This window comes from Telmatherina bonti (assembly GCF_933228915.1).
Source record: "Telmatherina bonti genome assembly, chromosome: 17".
Classification (NCBI taxonomy): Eukaryota; Metazoa; Chordata; class Actinopteri; order Atheriniformes; family Telmatherinidae; genus Telmatherina; species Telmatherina bonti.
Window position 1 is genome coordinate 7,831,284 of NC_136615.1, and position 21,830 is coordinate 7,853,113.

The 21,830-nt window shown below is 44.8% G+C and overlaps 1 protein-coding gene across 1 annotated transcript; it reads left to right on the forward strand.

Moving 5' to 3' along the window:
* Positions 1-321: 321 nt before the first annotated feature.
* sec14l7 (SEC14-like lipid binding 7) lies at positions 322-15,494 on the forward strand (the record flags this gene model as incomplete). Its single annotated transcript, XM_079256856.1, has 12 exons — positions 322-375; positions 746-821; positions 8,029-8,072; positions 10,415-10,477; positions 10,602-10,790; positions 11,471-11,566; positions 11,635-11,695; positions 11,772-11,855; positions 12,139-12,245; positions 12,325-12,464; positions 13,285-13,454; positions 15,364-15,494. The coding sequence occupies 12 exons, from the start codon at positions 322-324 to the stop codon at positions 15,492-15,494; spliced, it is 1,215 nt and encodes a 404-aa protein (XP_079112982.1).
* Between the last annotated feature and the right edge of the window lie 6,336 nt (positions 15,495-21,830).

Genomic DNA, 21,830 nt, shown 5'->3' on the forward strand with positions numbered 1-21,830 from the left:
CTGTATTTTATTTAATTTTCTTTTTAGATGAGTTCAGTATGTTTCAGTGTACTTTGTTTCTCATCTCTTACTCGTTTCAGTGATTTTACATGTACATCACCATGGCAACCAGGTGTTTAATATGAATAAAGTGTATTGGATGTTTTCAGGTTTCACCAGGTGCCAAGTTTCAGCAGGAGGAAGCTCCGCCACACCGCGTGTGTGTGTGGGTGGGTGTGTTTCAGAGGGGGTGTGGCGTTTTTACTCCTCTACCTGCATTTTCCCTCCTGCTCGGCTTATTCACAGCCACGGCCTCCGTCAGAGCCACACCGCAGCTGGAACATGAGCAGACGAGTCGGAGACCTGAGCCCAAAGCAGGCTGAATGCCTAACTGAGGTTAGAGACCAATCAGCGATCAATAATCTGATGGATGTGTGTTGTTTCTGAGTGGGGAATTTTCAGTAGTTTGTGGTGGTGTCTGCTTGTGCTGAGGTTTCTTTCTACAGGTCTGCTGCTCAGGTGTCAGTTTAACCGGAGATGCTCCTAGTTCTGTTTATTGATCAGATCAGTTTGGGATAAAATGTGGACGTTGTTGTCTGAAAGGCTCATTGATTCAGTATGAAATGATGATGATGCAATAGATACCTGGAGGTGGTTAGAAATGGTTTCCAGTCCGACGCACTAAGATTAAAGTCTTTCCTTTTACTCTGTCAACAAACTGTCCTTCCAAAGTGTGAAACTGTAAAACTAAGTTTTCTGTCTCCAGTTTCGGGAGCGGATCCAGGACATCCTCCCGATCCTGCCTGCACAACACGACCACTACCTGCTCCGCTGGCTCAGAGGTGAGTCGTTCACACTCACCTGCGTCTCAGTTTCTGTGTTTGGACACAACAAGATGGAGCCGTTAGGCGCTGGTCCTGCAGCCCCGTTTAACGCACAGAACCAAATAAAGCAGGTGGAAACTAACTGAACACGTTGACAGGTTCTGCATCTTCTTACCTTTGATGTGAGAAGGTGAGAGTTTGAACAGCTGATCCTCCATCAGACCTGCTGCAGCCAATCAGGACGGATCGCTCCAAGACCTCAGACTGCAGTGGAAGAAAGGGTTTTCCTTTAGCAGAGAGTCCTCGATCATACGTCAGTCGCTGTACGTTTACTTTCTGCACGTGTTCCCATGTTTGGAAACACTTTTCATGCCTGATGAAGACGTTGCAAAGCGGTTCATCTTCCTCTCACACGACCCAAACAAACGCTGCGCTCACTTAAAGGCACTCAACCAAACCTGTTTTCACCGTGACAGCGCATCCAGTTTCACTGGAGGATTGTGTGTGTGTGTGTGTGTGTGTGTGTGTGTGTGTGTGTGTGTGTGTGTGTGTGTGTGTGTGTGTGTGTGTGTGTGTGTGTGTGTGTGTGAGTGAGTGAGGGGGGGATACCTGCTAGCTTCAGTATCGACACCTGTCAGTTTACAGATGTATTCTTATTAACTCATCCAGACTTCTAATCCTTTAAACGCTGAAAACAGAGGAGATGAGGAAGAAAAAAAATTGAAGTTTCATTGCTTAATCCGAGAATTTAAGCAGAAAATTCTCTGAAAGATTCAACAATAAGTAATAAATTAATCTTCTTCACACTTTAAAGTAAACCTGTTTTTCCACCACAGATTCTTTGTAAAGGTTGTTTTAAGCTTAACGGTGTAAATTAGGTGGCTGGACCACGTTTATGTACCTACATGTGTTTATTAATCACCTCAGTGCTGCAGCTCTTAGTGGAAACAAAGATCTTCTATATTGACAGGATGACTTGTTACAAGTGTGAGATGTTTGTTTCGCTCGGTGTTGCGTGATTTAATCTGAAGATGGAAGTGTGGTGAGTAAATCTGGAGATATGGAGATGTGTGTGTCCAGATTGACTGTCACTACAATCAGCATCCTCTTATCCTCAGTGGAAAATAACCAACTTGTTTTTTCCTCTGATGTGAGTCCCTGGAGCTGATACTGGAGCTGGGGCTCCTCAGAATTTGCCTGACTGAAGGGAAAGTCAGCCGGGAGTGTGTGCGATTCAGTTTGCTTATCGCCTGACCTCAAAATGAAGCAACATTGGTGGAGAATCGTCAGCTGACATGATTAAAATATGTGCTGCTGATTCATCTTGTTAGGGGACATACTAATGAAAAAATGTCTTTCACTTTAGTTGCATGGTATTTAATTAGACACTGACTTCCCGTTCATGCAGAAGCTGAACATACAGGAATAAAAACACACTTCTCTGTCACACTGTGCCATCCAGTCTGGGCCTATGCACTGCATAAAGACAGTAGATCATAATGTTCCACCTGTACTGTGTCTTCAGTGTCCCGCGCAGGAAATCCAGCTTGTGTTTTGGATTTATTCCCAGTAAGAAGTGGAATATTTCAGTCAACCACCAGCAGCTCTGTCGTACACATGAAGCTGAGTGTTGGTTGGTTGGTTGGTTGGTACGTAAAGAGACGAATCGTTCCAGTGGTGAGCTGGGTTTCATGTGTGCTCCAGTGAGCCGTCAGGCTGCCGTGTATGATCCGTCACGCAGTGATCAGATGCTTCGTGGTTTACTGAGCCTGGAGGAGACCAGGCTGTGTCACAAGTAAGGCCTCTGAACGCTGTCGCCTTGGAAACCAGGGGACTTTAACCCTCTAACAGAGGTCAGCGTGAGACACGCAGCACAGAAGTTCTTCACACACGCAAACATGTCACTAAGCAACATGACTAAGACGAAAGACGACGTCATGCTGGCAAACTGCTCAAACCACAAGCAGCTACACAGGAATGCAAGGTCAGGATTACTTTCCTAGGATTAATTTACCAGGATTACTTTACTCCTTCCTAGGGTAACTTCACTCCGTCCCATGATAAATTTACTCATTCCTAGGATTACGATACTACTTCCTAGGATTACCTCATTCCTTCCATAGGTTTACTTTACCCATTCCTAGGATTACTTTACCCATTCCTTGGATTACTTTAAACATTCCTAGGATTACTTTATCCATTCTGGGATTACTTTACTCCTTCCTAGGATTACTTTACTCCTTCCTAGGATTACTTTATCCATTCCTAGGATTACTTTACTCCTTCCTAGGATTACTTTATCCATTCCTAGGATTACTTTATCCATTCTGGGATTACTTTACTCCTTCCTAGGATTACTTTATCCATTCTGGGATTACTTTACTCCTTCCTAGGATTACTTTATCCATTCCTAGGATTACTTTATCCATTCTGGGATTACTTTACTCCTTCCTAGGATTACTTTATCCATTCTGGGATTACTTTACTCCTTCCTAGGATTACTTTACTCCTTCCTAGGATTACTTTATCCATTCCTAGGATTACTTTACTCTTTCCTAGGATTACTTTACTCATTCCTACATGAACTGAGCTGCTATCTTCTGGTTTACACTGTACTGTAAGTACTGTGCTGTTTCTTTAGGAGGAGGTAAACATTTACAGGTTCTACTTGTTCCAGGTGAAATCAAACTGACACACTGACACATATCTTGAACACGATACTTCATAGTAACCTCACATGTCTCAGCTTTATTTGTCACGCAGACCTTGTAGTTGTGAAAACATACTTTATTTTTTAGGTGAAGTCATTTCAGACAGGAAGCAGGAAATCTAGACCTCATCAGTAAGAGTTCTGAGACATGCTGATGTTGGGACGGAGTCATCTCCACATTTTTAGCTGCTCCTGATCAGACCAGGAGGAACATTTACAGCCATCATGACCTGCATGTTGTTTCTAGATCATGTGTCCTTTCACACGCTGACTACAACATACTTTGTTTTTCTTAAATGTTAAACCATCTTACAGAATCCAGTCCGTACTCAGAACCACCATCTGGTCCTCTGTGAGTAAAAACACACAAGGATATGTTCAGATTGTGGTGCAGCAGGCATGGACAGCTGCTTGTCAGGCCTCTGGTTTGGCTTTCCTCATGTACCACAGTGCACATAACCTGCTGTGAGATATCCGCAGGACGCTGCAGCTTTTCTGTTCATACTCCACTGGCTGCTTATTTAATCTGTGAACAGAGCTCCCAGTCAGGCAGGCGTTTATTCTGCCTTAATTTTAACTTGGCATGCATGAAACAGAAACGTCAGGAAGAGGCTCGTCTGCAGCCTTATGGATGTTCTGTGCGATCGACCGTTCTTGCTACTCTGACTTGTTTTTTCTTTCGCCTTGAGGCTGATAAACACCAGTAAATAATCTCTCTGCAGACAGTTTGCAGTGTCATGCGCGCACACGAGTGTCATCAACCCTCTTATGTAAGAATGCCAGCAAGCTTACCTGCAGCAGCAGGAAGGCTGGCTAACTGGGGATATTTACGGCTAGATATCCAGATTAAACTGAATAACGAGTTGATTAAACTATCAGCTCTCTCCTGGTTAATCAGTTACTTCTGTCCTCTGCTTTGACTGTAAATTCAACAGGACAGAAAGACAACAGGAACTGCTACTCCCGGCCAGGGAGACCTGCTGAGACAGGAGACATACATGTTAATGATGCAACACTGTTATTGGGGGGGGGGGGGTAAAAGAGAGATAAAGAGAAAGAAGCTCAGTGTATCAGGAAATGTCCCTCAGCAGTCTAAACCTATAGCAGCATAGCTAAGGGATGCTAACCATCCCTAGCTATAGGACTTATCAAAAAGATAAGTCTTCAGCCTAGTCTTAAAGGTGGGGAGGGTGTCTGCTTCCCTAATACCCGCCCAGTGAAGCAGTCTCAGAAGTTTAACTTTCTGAAAGGCAGCAGCTCAAAGATGGAGATTTAACGTCTTTTTTTCAGAGCTGCAGGGATAATTTAAAAACTGTCTGGAAAAATGGCAAAAACTTCCTGGATTCCTGTAAAGGATGTCCAGTTGGTTAAAGACAAGTTGGGGAAGGATGAGCGTCTACAGTAAGGACACGTTCACATCAGCCTTTCTGATCCGAATCAGAGTCCATTTGCTCGGAAAGTCCGCTTCTTTTGGGGAAATGTGAACGCACCAAACGAACTCTGATCTGGACCAAAGAAACAGACTTGGTCCGCCTACAATCCAGGTCTCGGCCTGTTTCAAGCGGACCAAATACAGGAAGCAGACTACAAAACAAAGGCACTTCCTGCATGTGGCGTAGCATTGCATTGTGGGTAAATCCATAGCGATGGTGTTAAGAGTCCTCTGCCTCGCCTGGTGTTCATACTGCGTCCATTGTTGCAGTGGATTTCTGCAGTATACTTGCATAAGACACAATAAAAACCCAAAACAGCCATAGTTTCATCTCCATGTTTAACTGGCAGGTGGAGGAAACACAGTTTTCTTCTTCCTGCGAGTCTTGTCCTCTCTTCTGCTAAATACTAGTGCAGCGCCACCTCTGGTGGGAATGGGGATATATTATTCTAATGGTTTGGCTGGTTTCACCAAAGTGCAGCGTGAATGAGATCTCGGTCTGCATGAATACACCCTCCTACAATCCTGATGTGAATGCATCGTAAAACAGATTAGCATCTGTTTCTGCTGGTGTGTGAGGGTGCAAAGCTACATGATCAACACCATGCATGTCACAAACATCAAGTTTTTTCCAGATTCTCTACTTTTCCTCTTTAAGATCTAATTTGACCAACTGTTCCTATTCTGCTTTACAAAATAATAATAAAAAACAAAACTATTGATCTGTTTTCTGAGGCTCCACACAACAAATACAAGATCAATTCCAAGTTCCAAAGTTAGATCTACGAGATGTTCATCTGGGAGTTTTTCTACATGTTTTACCATCTCCTGAAAAACTGCAGAAATCTGGTTTCAGTAACCCCGCCTTACAGGGCTAAGTGCGTTCTCTGGCCTCTCAGGTTTTTGTAATCTGGGTTGTTTTAAGATGAAAGTCTTGTTTTCAGAGCAGCTTGTCTGTTCATTCAGATGCAAACACATAAACAAGGAGAATTAACGTTAAGTTATGAGTGAATCAGAACCTAACAGGTGCAGAAACTGCTTTGGTTTACTGAGCAATACAATACAATTCATCAGCGCTGAAAACAGGTATTTCCTGATTCCACCCTGCAGTATCGCAGGTATTCCTGGTCCACTGCTGATCGATTCGGCAGGACAACCTGGTTCTTCTGTTTGGCAGGTCACAGTTCAGACAGGCTGCGATCGATGTGTGTTTACGCTGACTATTACCTTCAACTTGCAGGCTTACAAACAACAGATGGGTTGAAATGATGTCAAAGTTGTTTCATCAGAAGAAAGTTGATCTGGAGGTGGAGCAGCACCTCACTGCCATCATTGCCTGCTAATATAAACTAATACCAAGGACCGTTCATTTGTTTTTAGTTACTTTGAACACAAAAAACGTAAAATAACAAAAAAGTTCATAAAATCACAACGATTTACTTTCAGTGCTTTTTTTTTTTTTTTTTGGCTTTTATTGAATTGTAAAGCGACTTTATAGATAGCCTGTATATTCTATATGCATGTAGTTATAAATGTAGGTGTCAGACTGAAGCTAAAGTTCACAATAACCGCTGCAGGTCAACTTAATCAGACATCGAACTACATACAAATTCTGCTGTTACCTCACAAGGGGATAAATCCTAAAATCCCAAAAGCCGCACCTGAACCACTAACTGTTCTGTTTCAGTCCCAGTTTGTATCTAAATGGTCCTCTTCATCATCCTGTTCACGGACCACACCGCCTGGAACACGTCAAGATGCTGAGACATTGACTTTTTATGCAGTTGTTTACCCACCACTGTTGTCAGGTTTTGTTTCAGTAAATTGTCTGAAAAGAAAGAATTTCCATAAATAATTCTACTTACATGTCTTACATTCATAATGCAACAGTAGAGCATCAACTTTTACCGTTTCTGTATATCACACTCAAAATTTACATATAACATCTGGATGGATGGATGGACAAATGAATGGATGGATGGACAAATGGATGGATGGATGGATGGACAAATGGATGGATGGATGGATGGACAAATGAATGGATGGATGGACAAATGGATGGATGGACAAATGAATGGATGGATGGACAAATGGATGGATGGACAAATGAATGGATGGATGGACAAATGGATGGATGGACAAATGAATGGATGGATGGACAAATGGATGGATGGACAAATGAATGGATGGATGGATGGACAAATGGATGGATGGACAAATGGATGGATGGACAAATGAATGGATGGATGGATGGACAAATGGATGGATGGATGGATGGACAAATGGATGGATGGGTGGAGAAATGGACGAATGGATGGATGGACGGACGGAGGAACGGATGGATGGATGGATCAATAAGCTGTTCATACTTAATGGCAGATAGTTGTGAAAAAAATAAGATGAAGAATATTAATGGTTTTCTAAGTGCAGACATGAGAGCTCTGACTACAGTGATGCATTCAAATGCAGCTTGGAACTCTGAGTTTTGTAGTCAGATTTCAGAAATAAAGAAAAAGGTTCAGATTTTTTGTTTGTTTCTTTAAAAAGCAGCTCTGAGTTTATAAAACAGATTTTTGTTCATCTCAACGGAGGAATTGATGTGATTTCAGATTATGATGTTCCACTTGGCTTTAAATGCATCTTCAGATGAATGAAGATGAGGAAGGGCGGACACTGGAAGGTGTTTAGCGTTAACCATCAGTAACACATCAGAGGTTAAACTGTTGGTGTCATGAAACGGATCTCAAGGCTCTAGTGAGGGCAGGAGCCCCTTTCACGCTGTCCGTTGCACTTCAGTGACATTAAAAATTAAATGTTTTGTCCCGTTTAGTCATTAATACGAATCTGAAACAGCATCGTTCGGTTTGCACACCGTGAAAAACGTCATTTCCTCTGAGATGACATTCAGGGAAAATGGCGTTTGTGTTTCTGTCTCATGAATGTCTTGTCTAAACAAGTTTACTTTGGTCAACTCAGGATACAGTTAAATGAGCCAAATAAAAAACTGACTTACTAATACATCTCAGAGTCTGAGAGGAGAAAACGGTTAAATCTCAGGTAAACATTTTTCTTTCTTCTTGCAGCTCGAAGCTTCAACATTCAGAAATCTGAGTCCATGATCAGAAAGGTAGGTTATTTCTTCTTCCACCTGTTTCACGCAGCTTTACGTTTCAGCTGCTCAACCACTTTTCACTTTACGGTTTATTTTACATTTTATTTCTCATATTTACTTATCTGTTGTATTGATGTTATCTTTTAAATGTATGGATTTTACTTGTGAACTTGGTGAGATAGTTATATAATGCAGGCTGTTGTTAAAGATTAAGCTGGGGGTCGTCAACCTCTGCAGACTGGACGGCCGATGGAGAATCTGGGAAAAAGTACAGACTGCTTCACATGTTCAAACAATCCAACATTTCAAAGACAAACGCAGACTAAAGTCCAAAACTGAAACATTTGCTGTTAATTGTTTACATAAACAAGTGCAACCTGCTCATCAGGCAAATGTGTGTTTACAGAATATTTCATAAATAAAAGCAACTGAATGGGTTTTACGTGGTTAAAAACAGTATCTGATAAACATAATCATTTTTACTTCTTAATCCTCAAATCCAGCTCTGCAGTTTACACATGGTAGCATTTACCAGAGAGCAGTGAACTGTCATGTTTTGGCCCCAAAGGGACATTTAGAGGATTTAGGGCCTGACTCAGGGGTCTACAGTGGTTCACCTCTGTTGGCACACCAGCCACTCAAAACCAGATCCTCTCTATTAGACCAGCACTCCTCCCAGTAATGGGAAAAATAAGGACTTTGACACGTTTCTTGCTGTGTTGACACAAACAGTTTGCAAATAAATTAATGGTTAAATTGATAATATTAATAATAATAATAATAATAATAATGGTTCACCTGAGAAGTATTTTATTATACTTTTTAAAAATATTTCTTCATAACGTAAAGGAAGTCAGAACGTCTGGAGAAATGGTCAGAGGTGACGTGGCCTCGCATGTTGAACATGTATCAATCCCATTGGGTTGCTAATTATTGGTTGTCATCTCGTTGGTGGACACTAGCTAATGTTTCCTCTCAGGGCTGCAATACGCTTGCTGTTAACGTGCCCAAATGCATATCAGGTCTGTGTTCGTTTGGCATGCAGGTCAATACGAGGTAACGTGCACGAGTTGCAGTTTTAACGTAGCAGACAACTGACGCTGTACAGCAAGTAACGTCCCAGCTTTTCGTCTCGCTCGCCTACAGTTTTCATGCAGCCAAGTAAATCCAGAAAAAACAACAAAAAGGAAAAACACTATAGTCAAATACAATTGAATATTCAATAAATTAATAACAGTTAGTTGAGATAGTTGATAAAACAAAATTGATAGGGATTAGTTTGATTAAATTAAATAAACACTGGACAAAACGAGCGAAGCATCATGGGGTTAAATCTGTAATTTGATTGAACCTTTATTTTAAGGACACAAGTTTGCAGACATGATTACTACGATTATTTTCTCCAGCAACCATCTTTATTGTGCTTTTAAAATATAACAAATCCAAAACGTGATGCAGCAGCACACTTGGAAAAAGTTAGATGTTCATGTTTCCATTGCGTCCCATCAGTGTCCCTTTAATGCAGCTGTGTCATGTTAAAGCTGCGGTAGGTGATGTTGCTCAGAGACATTTATTTTTTACTCTGGGTGAAGTGGTTCCTCGTCCTGTTAGTAGTCTGTACATTTTGAATCATGAACAATAAGAAATATAGTTAGACCCCTCTGTTTACTGTAAATCTGTAAAAACTCTGACCAATCAAAACATTTGGACCAAATTGAAGTTGTTCATTTCTGATATTTCATAACCTTCTTCACGGCTGAGAAAATGCAGGACGGATTCCCCGACCTGCCTCGGTTTATTTGCCTCTCCCTGCTGGTGGAAAAAGCTGCGAACTAAAAAATCACTCGGAGAGCACAAACCTGTGCCACGGAATTGAAAAAGTTCCAGGATCCAAACTGTGATCTGGATCACAACCAAAACTAAAATCTGTTCTTCCTTTTCACATTTCCAACAACTCCTGAACATTTGATTAAAATCTGTCCATAACTTTTTGAGTTATCTTGAACACAAACAGATAAACGCTGGTAAAAACATAACCTCCTTAAGAAGAAAGCCTTGGATCACGCAAGGAGTAAAACCAGAGGGGGAGGAGCCAAGACAGAACGCCACTTTCACATCTTGCTAGCTCCCCAGCATTACCTACCCCAGCTTTAACTGGGGATAGGGATCACAGCAGGTTTACAGAGGAATCTCCTCATTCCTTCTGAATCGGACAATGTCAGCTGGTCATCAGAATGCCAAAAGGAAAACACTCCTATTTCTGTTTAGAACCAGTAGAACTTTTATACCCAGGCATGGCACCCACACCCACCTCTGATTAATCAGCTGACTGGAAAATTTCTGTCTTCCTCTCATAGCATGTGGAGTTCAGGAAGCAGATGAAAGTGGATACCATCATATCTGACTGGAAACCTCCTGAGGTAAGGCTTGCTTATCCTCCCCAGCATGTAACCAAGTACTTTATGATGTTTTAGGAAGTTGTTTTGGTTTCAGCTGTGAACGTTGATTTGCTATTCTAGACTTTTCTTGTTTTTTCTCCGTCAGGTGATTGAGAAGTACGTGTCCGGAGGGATGTGCGGCTACGACCGCGAAGGGAGTCCCATCTGGTACGACGTGATTGGTCCTCTGGATCCCAAAGGCCTGCTGATGTCGGCGACCAAACAGGATTTCCTGAGGACAAAGATCAGACACACAGAGATGCTGCGGCGGGAATGTCAGAGGCAGTCGGAGAAGGTGAGGAAGTTTCCTCTGATCTGTGCTCCTCCTGCGTCCTAATTTTTCTTCTCATCTTTCCTTCTCTTCCTTTTTTCCTCCACACTCTCTTCTCCTTCAGTTTCATCCACTTTTCCCTCTTTCTTCTCTTGTTTCCTCATCTTGTTGGTCAGCTTTTATTTTCTGATGCTCACATCCTCATTTTGTTTCCTTTCTTTCTTTCCTTTCTTTCTCCTCCATCTTGTTTCCCACCCTCGTCTCCTCCTGTGTAGTTTCCTTGTCTTTCTTCTTCATCCTCTGTCTCCTGGCTGGCTTGCCAATATGTTGTGGAAAAGCGGAAGAAAATCCTCCGACACCACAGATCGAAGGACACAGGGACTGGTAGCAAAGAAAGGCTTTTTATTACACAGAGTTTCAGTGTGGTAGCAGAGAAAGGCTCCTGCTTTGAGAATTCCTCCATTTTTATAGGCTTGCTACAGCGTGACATTTCCTTACATGGGAGACCATGTCTCATCTGATAAAGGTTACCTGAGGAGACCTATTTCATAGTTAGACATCTGTTGCTTTGTTGTTGATACAGCTTCCATGTTGACCACATGATAGGAGAGTGAGCTACAATTCATGTAACTTCCACCGTGTCCTATTGACTTGCTCCTCTCATTCCCTCTCTCCTCCATTCATGTTTCCTGCTCTCATCCCAGCTGGGGAAGAACATTGAGGCCATCACCCTGATCTATGACTGTGAAGGACTCGGGCTGAAGCACATTTGGAAACCTGCTATTGAGACTTATGGAGAGGTTTGTTGCATTCGCACATTCGTCACATCGTTTGATGTCGTAGAATCTGACGTCTTCTTGTCCTGTAGGTCCTCACCATGTTTGAAGAAAACTACCCCGAAGGGTTGAAGAGGGTGTTTCTCATCAAAGGTAGCTCAGCAAAACTTTCCACTGAGTGTGTGTCCTCCAAAGTTCAGGTTGATGATTTTCAATGTTTTTTCTGCAGCTCCGAGGATGTTCCCCATGGCATACAACCTCATCAAACACTTTCTGTGTGAGGAAACGCGGCGCAAGATCATCATTTTAGGAAGTAAGACGGCTTTTCTTTTATTCCACATCAGTGTGCCGATGTGCAGCAGCGACACGCTGAAGCTTGTTGCTCGTGTTAGTTCCATTTCCAACATGGCGATGTGGCCGGTTAGCAGACTCGCGGTGGCGCCATCTGCCCCATTTTGTGCTTAAATGGAAGAAAACTGTTTCAATACATGTTCACTGAGAAGTTACGTAACGTCCAGTCACGTTATTTATCATTTTAAAGATGTTGCTTCAGATACGTTGATGTTTCGGGTTCAAAGTGACGTCTTTGCTTCCAGGTGACTGGCAGGAGGAGCTGCGTCAGCACATTGACCCGGACCAGCTTCCTGCGGCGTACGGAGGAAACCTGACCGACCCAGATGGAGACCCCAGCTGCAGAACTAAGGTTGGATCAGAACCTGTGCGATGCACCGCTTGTCTCCAAGGTGACTCCTGAAACCATGTGGTGTGTGTTGCGTTCGCAGATAAACTACGGCGGCACCGTTCCGAAGTCGTACTACGTGCTGGACTCGCTGAAGGTTCAGTACGACAACAGCGTGACCATCGGCCCCCGATCCAGCTTTCAGCTGGAGTACGACGTCGCTGCAGCCAGCAGCCTCTTGAGGTACCAGATCCGGTTTAATCTGGTCTGAAATGGCGTTTTGTCAGCAGACATCTGTTTTAAAGCTTCTGAATCTGTTCAGTCATAACAAAACGCTTTCTGTCTACAGCGTTGTTTACTTGTTTACAGCCGATCTCGCAGGAAAAATCTGAAGAGAATTTAAATTTTCATTGTTTCTAGAATAAAAATATTTTCTCAGTAAAAAAAAGGAAAACTGTTTATTTACTGAGATAACTTTAAGAAGTTAAGAGAATTACTGAAGAATAAACACAAACAGAATTTAATTATATTTCTTACATATTCTGTACAACAAGAATAAAATTAAAGGCCCAAAATTAATTTCAATTAAAAAAAAAAAAAAAGAATTCAGCAATGGAAAGTAAAATGGGAAATATTTAACACAAATGCAGTTAATGATTAAAAAAAATACAAAAACCACTAGAAAATATAACATTTCTTTTTAACAAGACAAAAGTCTCTTGAAAAAAGAGAAAATCTTCCTTCTTTCTAATAACACACAACTGGTCTTAAAAATATACATATTCAGTTGAATTCAGCTTTATTTATATCGTGTCGAATACAACAAAGTGATTTCAGGTCCCATGAGATCCACGCCAGTCCCGTTGATATAAATATGTTCATATCAGTAAACTCTCACGTGATGTCGTGTCGGAACTGTTTACTTCTCTCTGACTTATATTTCTAAGATTTATTCATCACGTTTATCGGGTTTCAGCAGCTCATCTTGACTGGAACCAGTAAACATTTACCATCATAACGTTTGGTCTGGTGGATGGTCAGAGTATTACCTGTTCCCTCGCAGGTGGCAGTTTACCAGTGACGGGGCAGACATCGGCTTCGGGGTCTACAAGCGGACCAAGCAGGACGGCAGTCAGAAGGTGGCACAGATGCTACAGGTTCTTCCAAGCGAACGTTACAACGCTCACATGGTTCCTGAAGACAGCTGCCTCACCTGCCCCGAGCCAGGAGTCTGTAAGTAAAACACGCCCCCTAGTGGTGAAACACATATGTTCGTCTCCTGCGTAGGTTACGCGTATTTGCTCCGTTTTCAAGGGGCTCAGTTGTCGTAGACAACAAAGCCATTCCACCGGAAGTCACTGGGGGCAGTGTTGAGTTGTAAAGCTGACAAGCACCATGAAAAAGGAGAAGAAGAAGAGGAGGGAGACTACGCAGAAACTGCCAGAGAAATGGCAGATAAGAAGTTGAGAAGAAGTTTTCTTCTTCTGGTGTTTCTGGACGGTTGTAAACGACTTTATGGCAGTGCGTTACCGCAACCAACCGGTGTCAAAACGTGGACGTTAACTCAGCACTGCCCACCTGATTTAATAACCATGACAATGTAAAAGACAGGCTTGAGGACAGCGTCGTGTGATGACGTTTAAAACGTACGTCAGGATGCAGAAATGGGCTTTAAGGATAATTTATACAAAGCGACATTGTACCAGGTCAGTTACGTGGTAATCACTACAAGCTTTGTGTTGGTCTGCAGAGGCTCCCCGCCCACCTCTCCGGACCCGACGCGCATCCCGACTACGTAAACCCACCTTCATTGTGATTGGTCAGTGTGCTTAAATGTTTCTGCATGTTTGGTAATGTTGCTGAAAGCACGGGCGTATTCCAAACTATCTTTATTTATTTTAAAAACATCATATGGCTAACCAAAGTGGTGCAAAGTAATAAAAAATATATAACAAACCGAGAAAAAGAATATTGAAAAACATTCAGACATATAAAATATTTGTCTGAGGCTTAACGCCATTGGCCGCCATTGTTGATCTAAAACAGGAAAATTCTTTCGTATGGCGTTCACCAGCTGATACCAGCCTGACCTGCAGACCCTTTAATCAAGTATAAACAATAGACTGTTTATAAAAAGATGGACGGAGCCTCCGTGACGTCACCCGTAGGTTTCTGAAGAGCTGAATTGAAGCTCGGTGGGCGGTTCCTACCATCACCATCTTGGCAGGGGTATGCGTGTCGTCTTGCCCGGAAAATACAAATATGGGCAAAGAGGTGGAGCTGAGAGGGGGGCTGTGAGCGTCATGGTGGATGATTGACATCGAGCGAACTCCGAGCTTTCTGTAGCTAAAAGCTAACCTGGAGATAACAGGAGCTAACCAGCTAACGGAGGTAAGCGGGCTAAAGCTAAGTCACGTTGTTAACCGGCTAAAAACCGCGGTTGTTCTCCATTCTTCTGATTTGAAGCAGGAGATTGGGGACTTGTCAATCAAAAGGACACGCCCCTAAATATGCCGAACTTCTTGATTAGATTACTTTTAAACGGGTGAGTTAGAAAAAATTCACTCCCCCCCACAGTTGTCATGAAGGTAAACCTGATCTATTAAACCAAAAATGGATTTTTGAACCAGGCTGTAAACATGTTTATTTCTGCTGTAAACATGTTTATTCCTGCTGTAAACATGTTTATTCCTGCTGTAAACATGTTTATTTCTGCTGTAAACATGTTTATTCCTGCTGTAAACATGTTTATTTCAGCTGTAAACATGTTTATTCCTGCTGTAAACATGTTTATTCCTGCTGTAAACATGTTTATTTCTGCTGTAAACATGTTTATTTCTGCTGTAAAGTTGGTCTTTTTAACATGGGAGTCTATGGGGATTCGCTCTGTTTTGCAGCCCCTAGTGGATGAAGGGGGAACTGCAGTTTTATGCACTTCTCCATAGGCTTCACTTTCACTCGCTGGAGGCTCCATTTATCTTTTATATGCGGTCTATGGTATAAACACACACTCCATCCAACGCAGAGTATAAACTGTCCAGTAGCTTCAGGTGCATCGATCACACAGCCTCCATTCAGTGACTGAAGCATGAGGAAGAAAAGCATGCTGAACGCAGCTGTTGTTGTTTGCTTGTTTGTGCAGATGTGTTGTGTTTCGACAACAGCTACAGCATCCTGCAGTCGAAGAAGGTGAGCTACACGGTTGAGGTTGTTCCTCCGGTGGACGGACAGATTCAGAGTCCACGCAGCAGAGGAGACGGGAGGCTGCAGTGAGGACGTCCACGCCGATGGCGGGAAGAAGTGAAGGCCGCTGACGGCGTTTTGAAGCAGCGTCCACTGACCGGCATCCAACCGTCTGCAGGCTTCATCATCAGTCAGTTGGCTTATTCCGTCCAGTCTCTGTTCCGTCCAGCATCACCATGACGACAGCATCTCATCGCAGTCCATGGAGACGAAGCTCAACCTGCCATCATTCAGTTCATAATAATTCTATTTTCTGATTATCTTCATTTAATTTGTCTGAACTCAAAGAAACTTTCAGAGAAATGTAAGAAAAAAAAAAACCATAAAAGAAGAAATTTTTATTTTATTATATTTTTACATAAAAATGATAAGACAGAAGATATCACTTCTGCTGCATTCCATACGAGATATAATCTCAGTAAAATGTTAGTTTGAACTAAATCTGACATTTTCCTCACGGTGGGAAAACGGCAGATCAAAAGGAAGACACAGCCGTTGCACTTTACTACTGTTTTCAATTAAAAGCAAGAAATGATGTTGGTCCGTTATTGATATGTGGTTAATTTCTCCGAAAAACGTTTGCAGTAGACAAACCTCTTTCAGGTTCCACTTCATGTTCATCAGTGAAAAAACTGCACGTTTATCATGGAGGCTTTGAGTCTCCTAACATGTCCATGTTTAGCTTTGCTTGTATGATGTAATGCTGCCTTAATCCTGATGATCTACCGCCGTTTCCTCCTGAACGCCAGACCCCCGTTTCCTCCTGAACGCCAGACCCCCGTTTCCTCCTGAACGCCAGACCCCCGTTTCCTCCTGAACGCCAAACCCCCGTTTCCTCCTGAACGTCAGACCCCCCTTTCCTCCTGAACGTCAGACCCCCCTTTCCTCCTGAACGTCAGACCCCCCTTTCCTCCTGAACGTCAGACCCCCCTTTCCTCCTGAACGCCAGACCCCCGTTTCCTCCTGAACGTCAGACCCCTGTTTCCTCCTGAACGCCAGACCCCCGTTACCTCCTGAACGCCAGACCCCCGTTACCTCCTGAACGCCAGACCCCCGTTACCTCCTGAATGTCAGACCCCCGTTTCCTCCTGAACGTCAGACCCCCCTTTCCTCCTGAACGTCAGACCCCCGTTACCTCCTGAACGCCAGACCCCCCTTTCCTCCTGAACGCCAGACCCCCGTTTCCTCCTGAACGCCAGACCCCCGTTTCCTCCTGAACGCCAGACCCCCGTTTCCTCCTGAACGCCAGACCCCCGTTTCCTCCTGAACGCCAGACCCCCGTTTCCTCCTGAACGCCAGACCCCCGTTTCCTCCTGAACGCCAGACCCCCGTTTCCTCCTGAACGCCAGACCCCCGTTTCCTCCTGAACGCCAGACCCCCGTTTCCTCCTGAACGCCAGACCCCCGTTTCCTCCTGAACGCCAGACCCCCGTTTCCTCCTGAACGCCAGACCCCCGTTTCCTCCTGAACGCCAGACCCCCGTTTCCTCCTGAACGCCAGACCCCCGTTTCCTCCTGAACGCCAGACCCCCGTTTCCTCCTGAACGCCAGACCCCCGTTTCCTCCTGAACGCCAGACCCCCGTTTCCTCCTGAACGCCAGACCCCGTTTCCTCCTGAACGCCAGACCCCGTTTCCTCCTGAACGCCAGACCCCGTTTCCTCCTGAACGCCAGACCCCCGTTTCCTCCTGAACGCCAGACCCCCGTTTCCTCCTGAACGTCAGACCCCCGTTTCCTCCTGAACGCCAGACCCCCGTTTCCTCCTGAACGCCAGACCCCCGTTTCCTCCTGAACGTCAGACCCCCGTTTCCTCCTGAACGCCAGACCCCCGTTTCCTCCTGAACGCCAGACCCCCGTTTCCTCCTGAACGCCAGACCCCCGTTTCCTCCTGAACGTCAGACCCACGTTTCTTCCTGAACGTCCCCCTTTTCCTCCTGAACGTCCCCCTTTTCCTCCTGAACGTCCCCCTTTTCCTCCTGAACGTCCCCCTTTTCCTCCTGAACGTCTCCCGTTTCCTCCTGAACGCCAGACCCCCGTTACCTCCTGAACGCCAGACCCCCGTTACCTCCTGAACGCCAGACCCCCGTTTCCTCCTGAACGCCAGACCCCCGTTTCCTCCTGAACGCCAGACCCCCGTTTCCTCCTGAACGCCAGACCCCCGTTTCCTCCTGAACGCCAGACCCCCGTTTCCTCCTGAATGCCAGACCCTCGTTTCCTCCTGAACGCCAGACCCCCGTTTCCTCCTGAACGCCAGACCCCCGTTTCCTCCTGAACGTCCCCCTTTTCCTCCTGAACGTCCCCCGTTTCCTCCTGAACGCCAGACCCCCGTTACCTCCTGAACGCCAGACCCCCGTTTCCTCCTGAACGCCAGACCCCCGTTTCCTCCTGAACGCCAGACCCCCGTTTCCTCCTGAATGCCAGACCCCCGTTTCCTCCTGAACGCCAGACCCCCGTTTCCTCCTGAACGCCAGACCCCCGTTTCCTCCTGAACGCCAGACCCCCGTTTCCTCCTGAACGCCAGACCCCCGTTTCCTCCTGAACGCCAGACCCCCGTTTCCTCCTGAACGTCAGACCCCCGTTTCCTCCTGAACGCCAGACCCCCGTTTCCTCCTGAACGTCCCCCGTTTCCTCCTGAACGCCAGACCCCCGTTACCTCCTGAACGCCAGACCCCCGTTTCCTCCTGAACGCCAGACCCCCGTTTCCTCCTGAACGCCAGACCCCCGTTTCCTCCTGAACGCCAGACCCCCGTTTCCTCCTGAACGCCAGACCCCCGTTTCCTCCTGAACGCCAGACCCCCGTTTCCTCCTGAACGCCAAACCCCCGTTTCCTCCTGAACGTCCCCCGTTACCTCCTGAACGTCAGACCCCCGTTTCCTCCTGAACGTCAGACCCCGTTTCCTCCTGCTTCTCTTCAGGTGAAGGACATTTCTCAGTGTTTTTAATTGGAACATTGTCTCTGGTTGGTTCTGCGTCTCCTGAGATGATGATTGGTTACGGTTCCCAGGTGGGAACCGTAACCAGTTCCCACCTGGACCTCTTCACACCTGGACCTGTTCACACCTGGACCAATTCACACTTAAACAAGTTCAAACCTGGACCGTTGTTCCCACGTGGACCAGTTCAAACCTAAACCGGTTCCCACCTGGACCAGTTCAAACCTAAACTGGTTCACACCTGAACCGATTCAAGACTAAACTGGTTCACACCTGGACCGATTCAAACCTGAACTGATTCTCACCTGGACCGGTTCAAACCTAAACCGGTTCCCGCCTGGACCGGTTCAAACCTAAACCGGTTCCCGCCTGGACCGGTTCAACCCTAAACCGGTTCCCGCCTGGACTGGTTCAAACCTAAACCGGTTCCCACCTGGACTGGTTCAAACCTAAACCGGTCCACACCTGGACCGGTTCCCAGGAGTCCTGGTGCGGGCTCGGTCCCACTGATCAGACATCCATGAGGACAGCAGACGCCCAAAGAGAGTAAAACTGGTCTCATCAGTTCTCAGATGTGATGATTTGTTAGCTGTTCAGATGAAACACGTTTTGATCGAAAGTCAAACTTTTTGTAAAACAAAGTTCTTTATGTTTAATTTATAGAAATTTGTCTCAATGTTTTAATAAAGACAGAAATGATGTTTTTATGTGAGAAGCCGTCTGCTGTTGTCTTATTGATCCATTGATAACTACAAACATGAAATCTCAAAGTGAAGCTCAGATGTTGACGGATGCGACCAACCAACGACCAACCTGGACCAGAAGCTTCTCCAGAAACATGCTGACTCACATGTTTAATGATGACATGATGTTAAAACACCAAAGACGACAAAAAAAGCAACAAATTTCAGTTTTTTACTTATTAATTTCACATTTTTGTTCCTTTATGCCCTCCAAACATTTTAATGTCCGCGATGAAGAGACGTTTGCAGAATCCTCCTGATTGGTTGCTGAAATATCCTCCTGACCTTTGTGTTGCAGCCTGTAAACCTGATGTGTCTGTCTGCATGTGGACGTTGCAGGTAACTGCCAGCTCAACGTCCCAGCGAACAACCAGTATGGTAGTCGTGTCTCGACTGGTTTTGTAGCACTGAAATGAATTGGTGCCTTTTTGTTCCAGAATACATGACTCAAACTGGAGGTCATGAGGTGACTGTAAAAACTATTCAACCTACATTCAGCAAACAAATCCGGAATTTTTATCAGTGCTGTCAATGTGAACTGTTTAAAGCCTGACCCACGAAGAACATGCAGGAAATGAGTTCTTTATTTTACTCTTTATTTTACTCTTTAAAATGTCACTGTAATCTGCTTCCTGGGGTCTGTGGGGGGTACCTCCAAATCTGAGACCATGGTCCTCAGCTGGAATAGGGTGGATTGTCCTCTCCGGGTCGGGAGTCAGGTCCTGCCTCAAGTGAAGGAGTTTAAATATCTCGGGGTCTTGTTCACAAGTGAAAGAAGGATGGAGCGTGGGATGGACAGACGGATCGGTGCGGCGTCTGCAGTAATGCGGACTCTGCGCCGGTCTGTCGTGGTGAAGAAGGAGCTGAGCCAGAAGGCGAGGCTCTCGATTTACCAGTCGATCTACGTTCCTACCCTCACCTATGGTCATGAGCTGTGGGTCGTGACCTAAAGAACGAGATCTCGTATACAGGCGGCTGAAATGAGTTTCCTCCACATGGTGGCCGGGCTCTCCCTTAGAGATAGGGTGAGGAGCTCGGTCATCCGGGAGGAGATCAGAGTAGAGCCGCTGCTCCTCCGCATCGAGAGGAACCAGTTGAGGTGGCTCGGGCATCTGGTCAGGATGCCTCCTGGACCTCCCTGGTGAGGTGTTCCAGGCACGTCCCTCTGGGAGGAGACCCCGGGGAAGACCCAGGACACGCTGGAGGGATTATATCTCTCGGCTGGCCTGGGAACGCTTCAGGATCCCCTCCGCAGAGTTGGCAAATGTGGCTGGGGAGAGGGAAGTCTGGGCTTCCCTGCTTAGGCTGCTGCCCCCGCGACCCGACCCCGGATAAGCGGCACGAAGATGGATGGAAAAATTGTCACGTTGGGCTTCATGTGGTCAAACTGTTAATGTAGAGAGAAATCAGCGCCATCATGTTTAAAGTAAACAGGGTACACGTGTTGTATTAACGTGTTGGGTACACGTGTTGTATTAACGTGTTGGGTACACGTGTTGTATTAATGTGTTGGGTACACATGTTGGGTACACGTGTTGTATTAACATGTTAGGTATGTGTGTTGTTTCAACGTGTTGGGTACACGTGTTGTATTAACGTGTTGGGTACACGTGTTGTATTCATTTGTTGGGTACACGTGTTGTATTAACATGTTAGGTATGTGTGTTGTTTCAACGTGTTGGATACACGTGTTGTATTAACGTGTTGGATACACGTGTTGTATTAACGTGTTGGGTACACGTGTTGTATTAACGTGTTGGGTACACATGTTGGGTACACGTGTTGTATTAACATGTTAGGTATGTGTGTTGTTTCAACGTGTTGGGTACACGTGTTGTATTAACGTGTTGGGTACACGTGTTGTATTCATTTGTTGGGTACACGTGTTGTATTAACGTGTTGGGTACACGTGTTGTATTAATGTGTTGGGTACACGTGTTGTATTAATGTGTTGGGTACACGTGTTGTATTAACGTGTTGGGTACACGTGTTGTATTAATGTGTTGGGTACACGTGTTGTATTAATGTGTTGGGTACACGTGTTGTATTAACGTGTTGGGTACACGTGTTGAATTAACATGTTAGGTATGTGTGTTGTTTCAACGTGTTGGGTACACGTGTTGTATTCATTTGTTGGGTACACGTGTTGTATTAATGTGTTGGGTACACGTGTTGTATTAATTTGTTGGGTACACGTGTTGTATTAACGTGTTGGGTACATGTGTTGAATTAACGTGTTGGGTACACATGTTGTATTAACGTGTTGGGTACACGTGTTGTATTAATTTGTTGGGTATACGTGTTGTATTAATGTGTTGGGTACACGTGTTGTATTAACGTGTTGGGTACACGTGTTGTATTAATGTGTTGGGTACACGTGTTGTATTAATTTGTTGGGTACACGTGTTGTATTAACGTGTTGGGTACACGTGTTGAATTAACGTGTTGGGTACACATGTTGTATTAACATGTTAGGTATGTGTGTTGTTTCAACGTGTTGGGTACACGTGTTGTATTCATTTGTTGGGTACACGTGTTGTATTAACATGTTAGGTATGTGTGTTGTTTCAACGTGTTGGATACACGTGTTGTATTAACGTGCTGGGTACACGTGTTGTATTAACATGTTAGGTATGTGTGTTGTTTCAACGTGTTGGGTACACGTGTTGTATTAACGTGTTGGGTACACATGT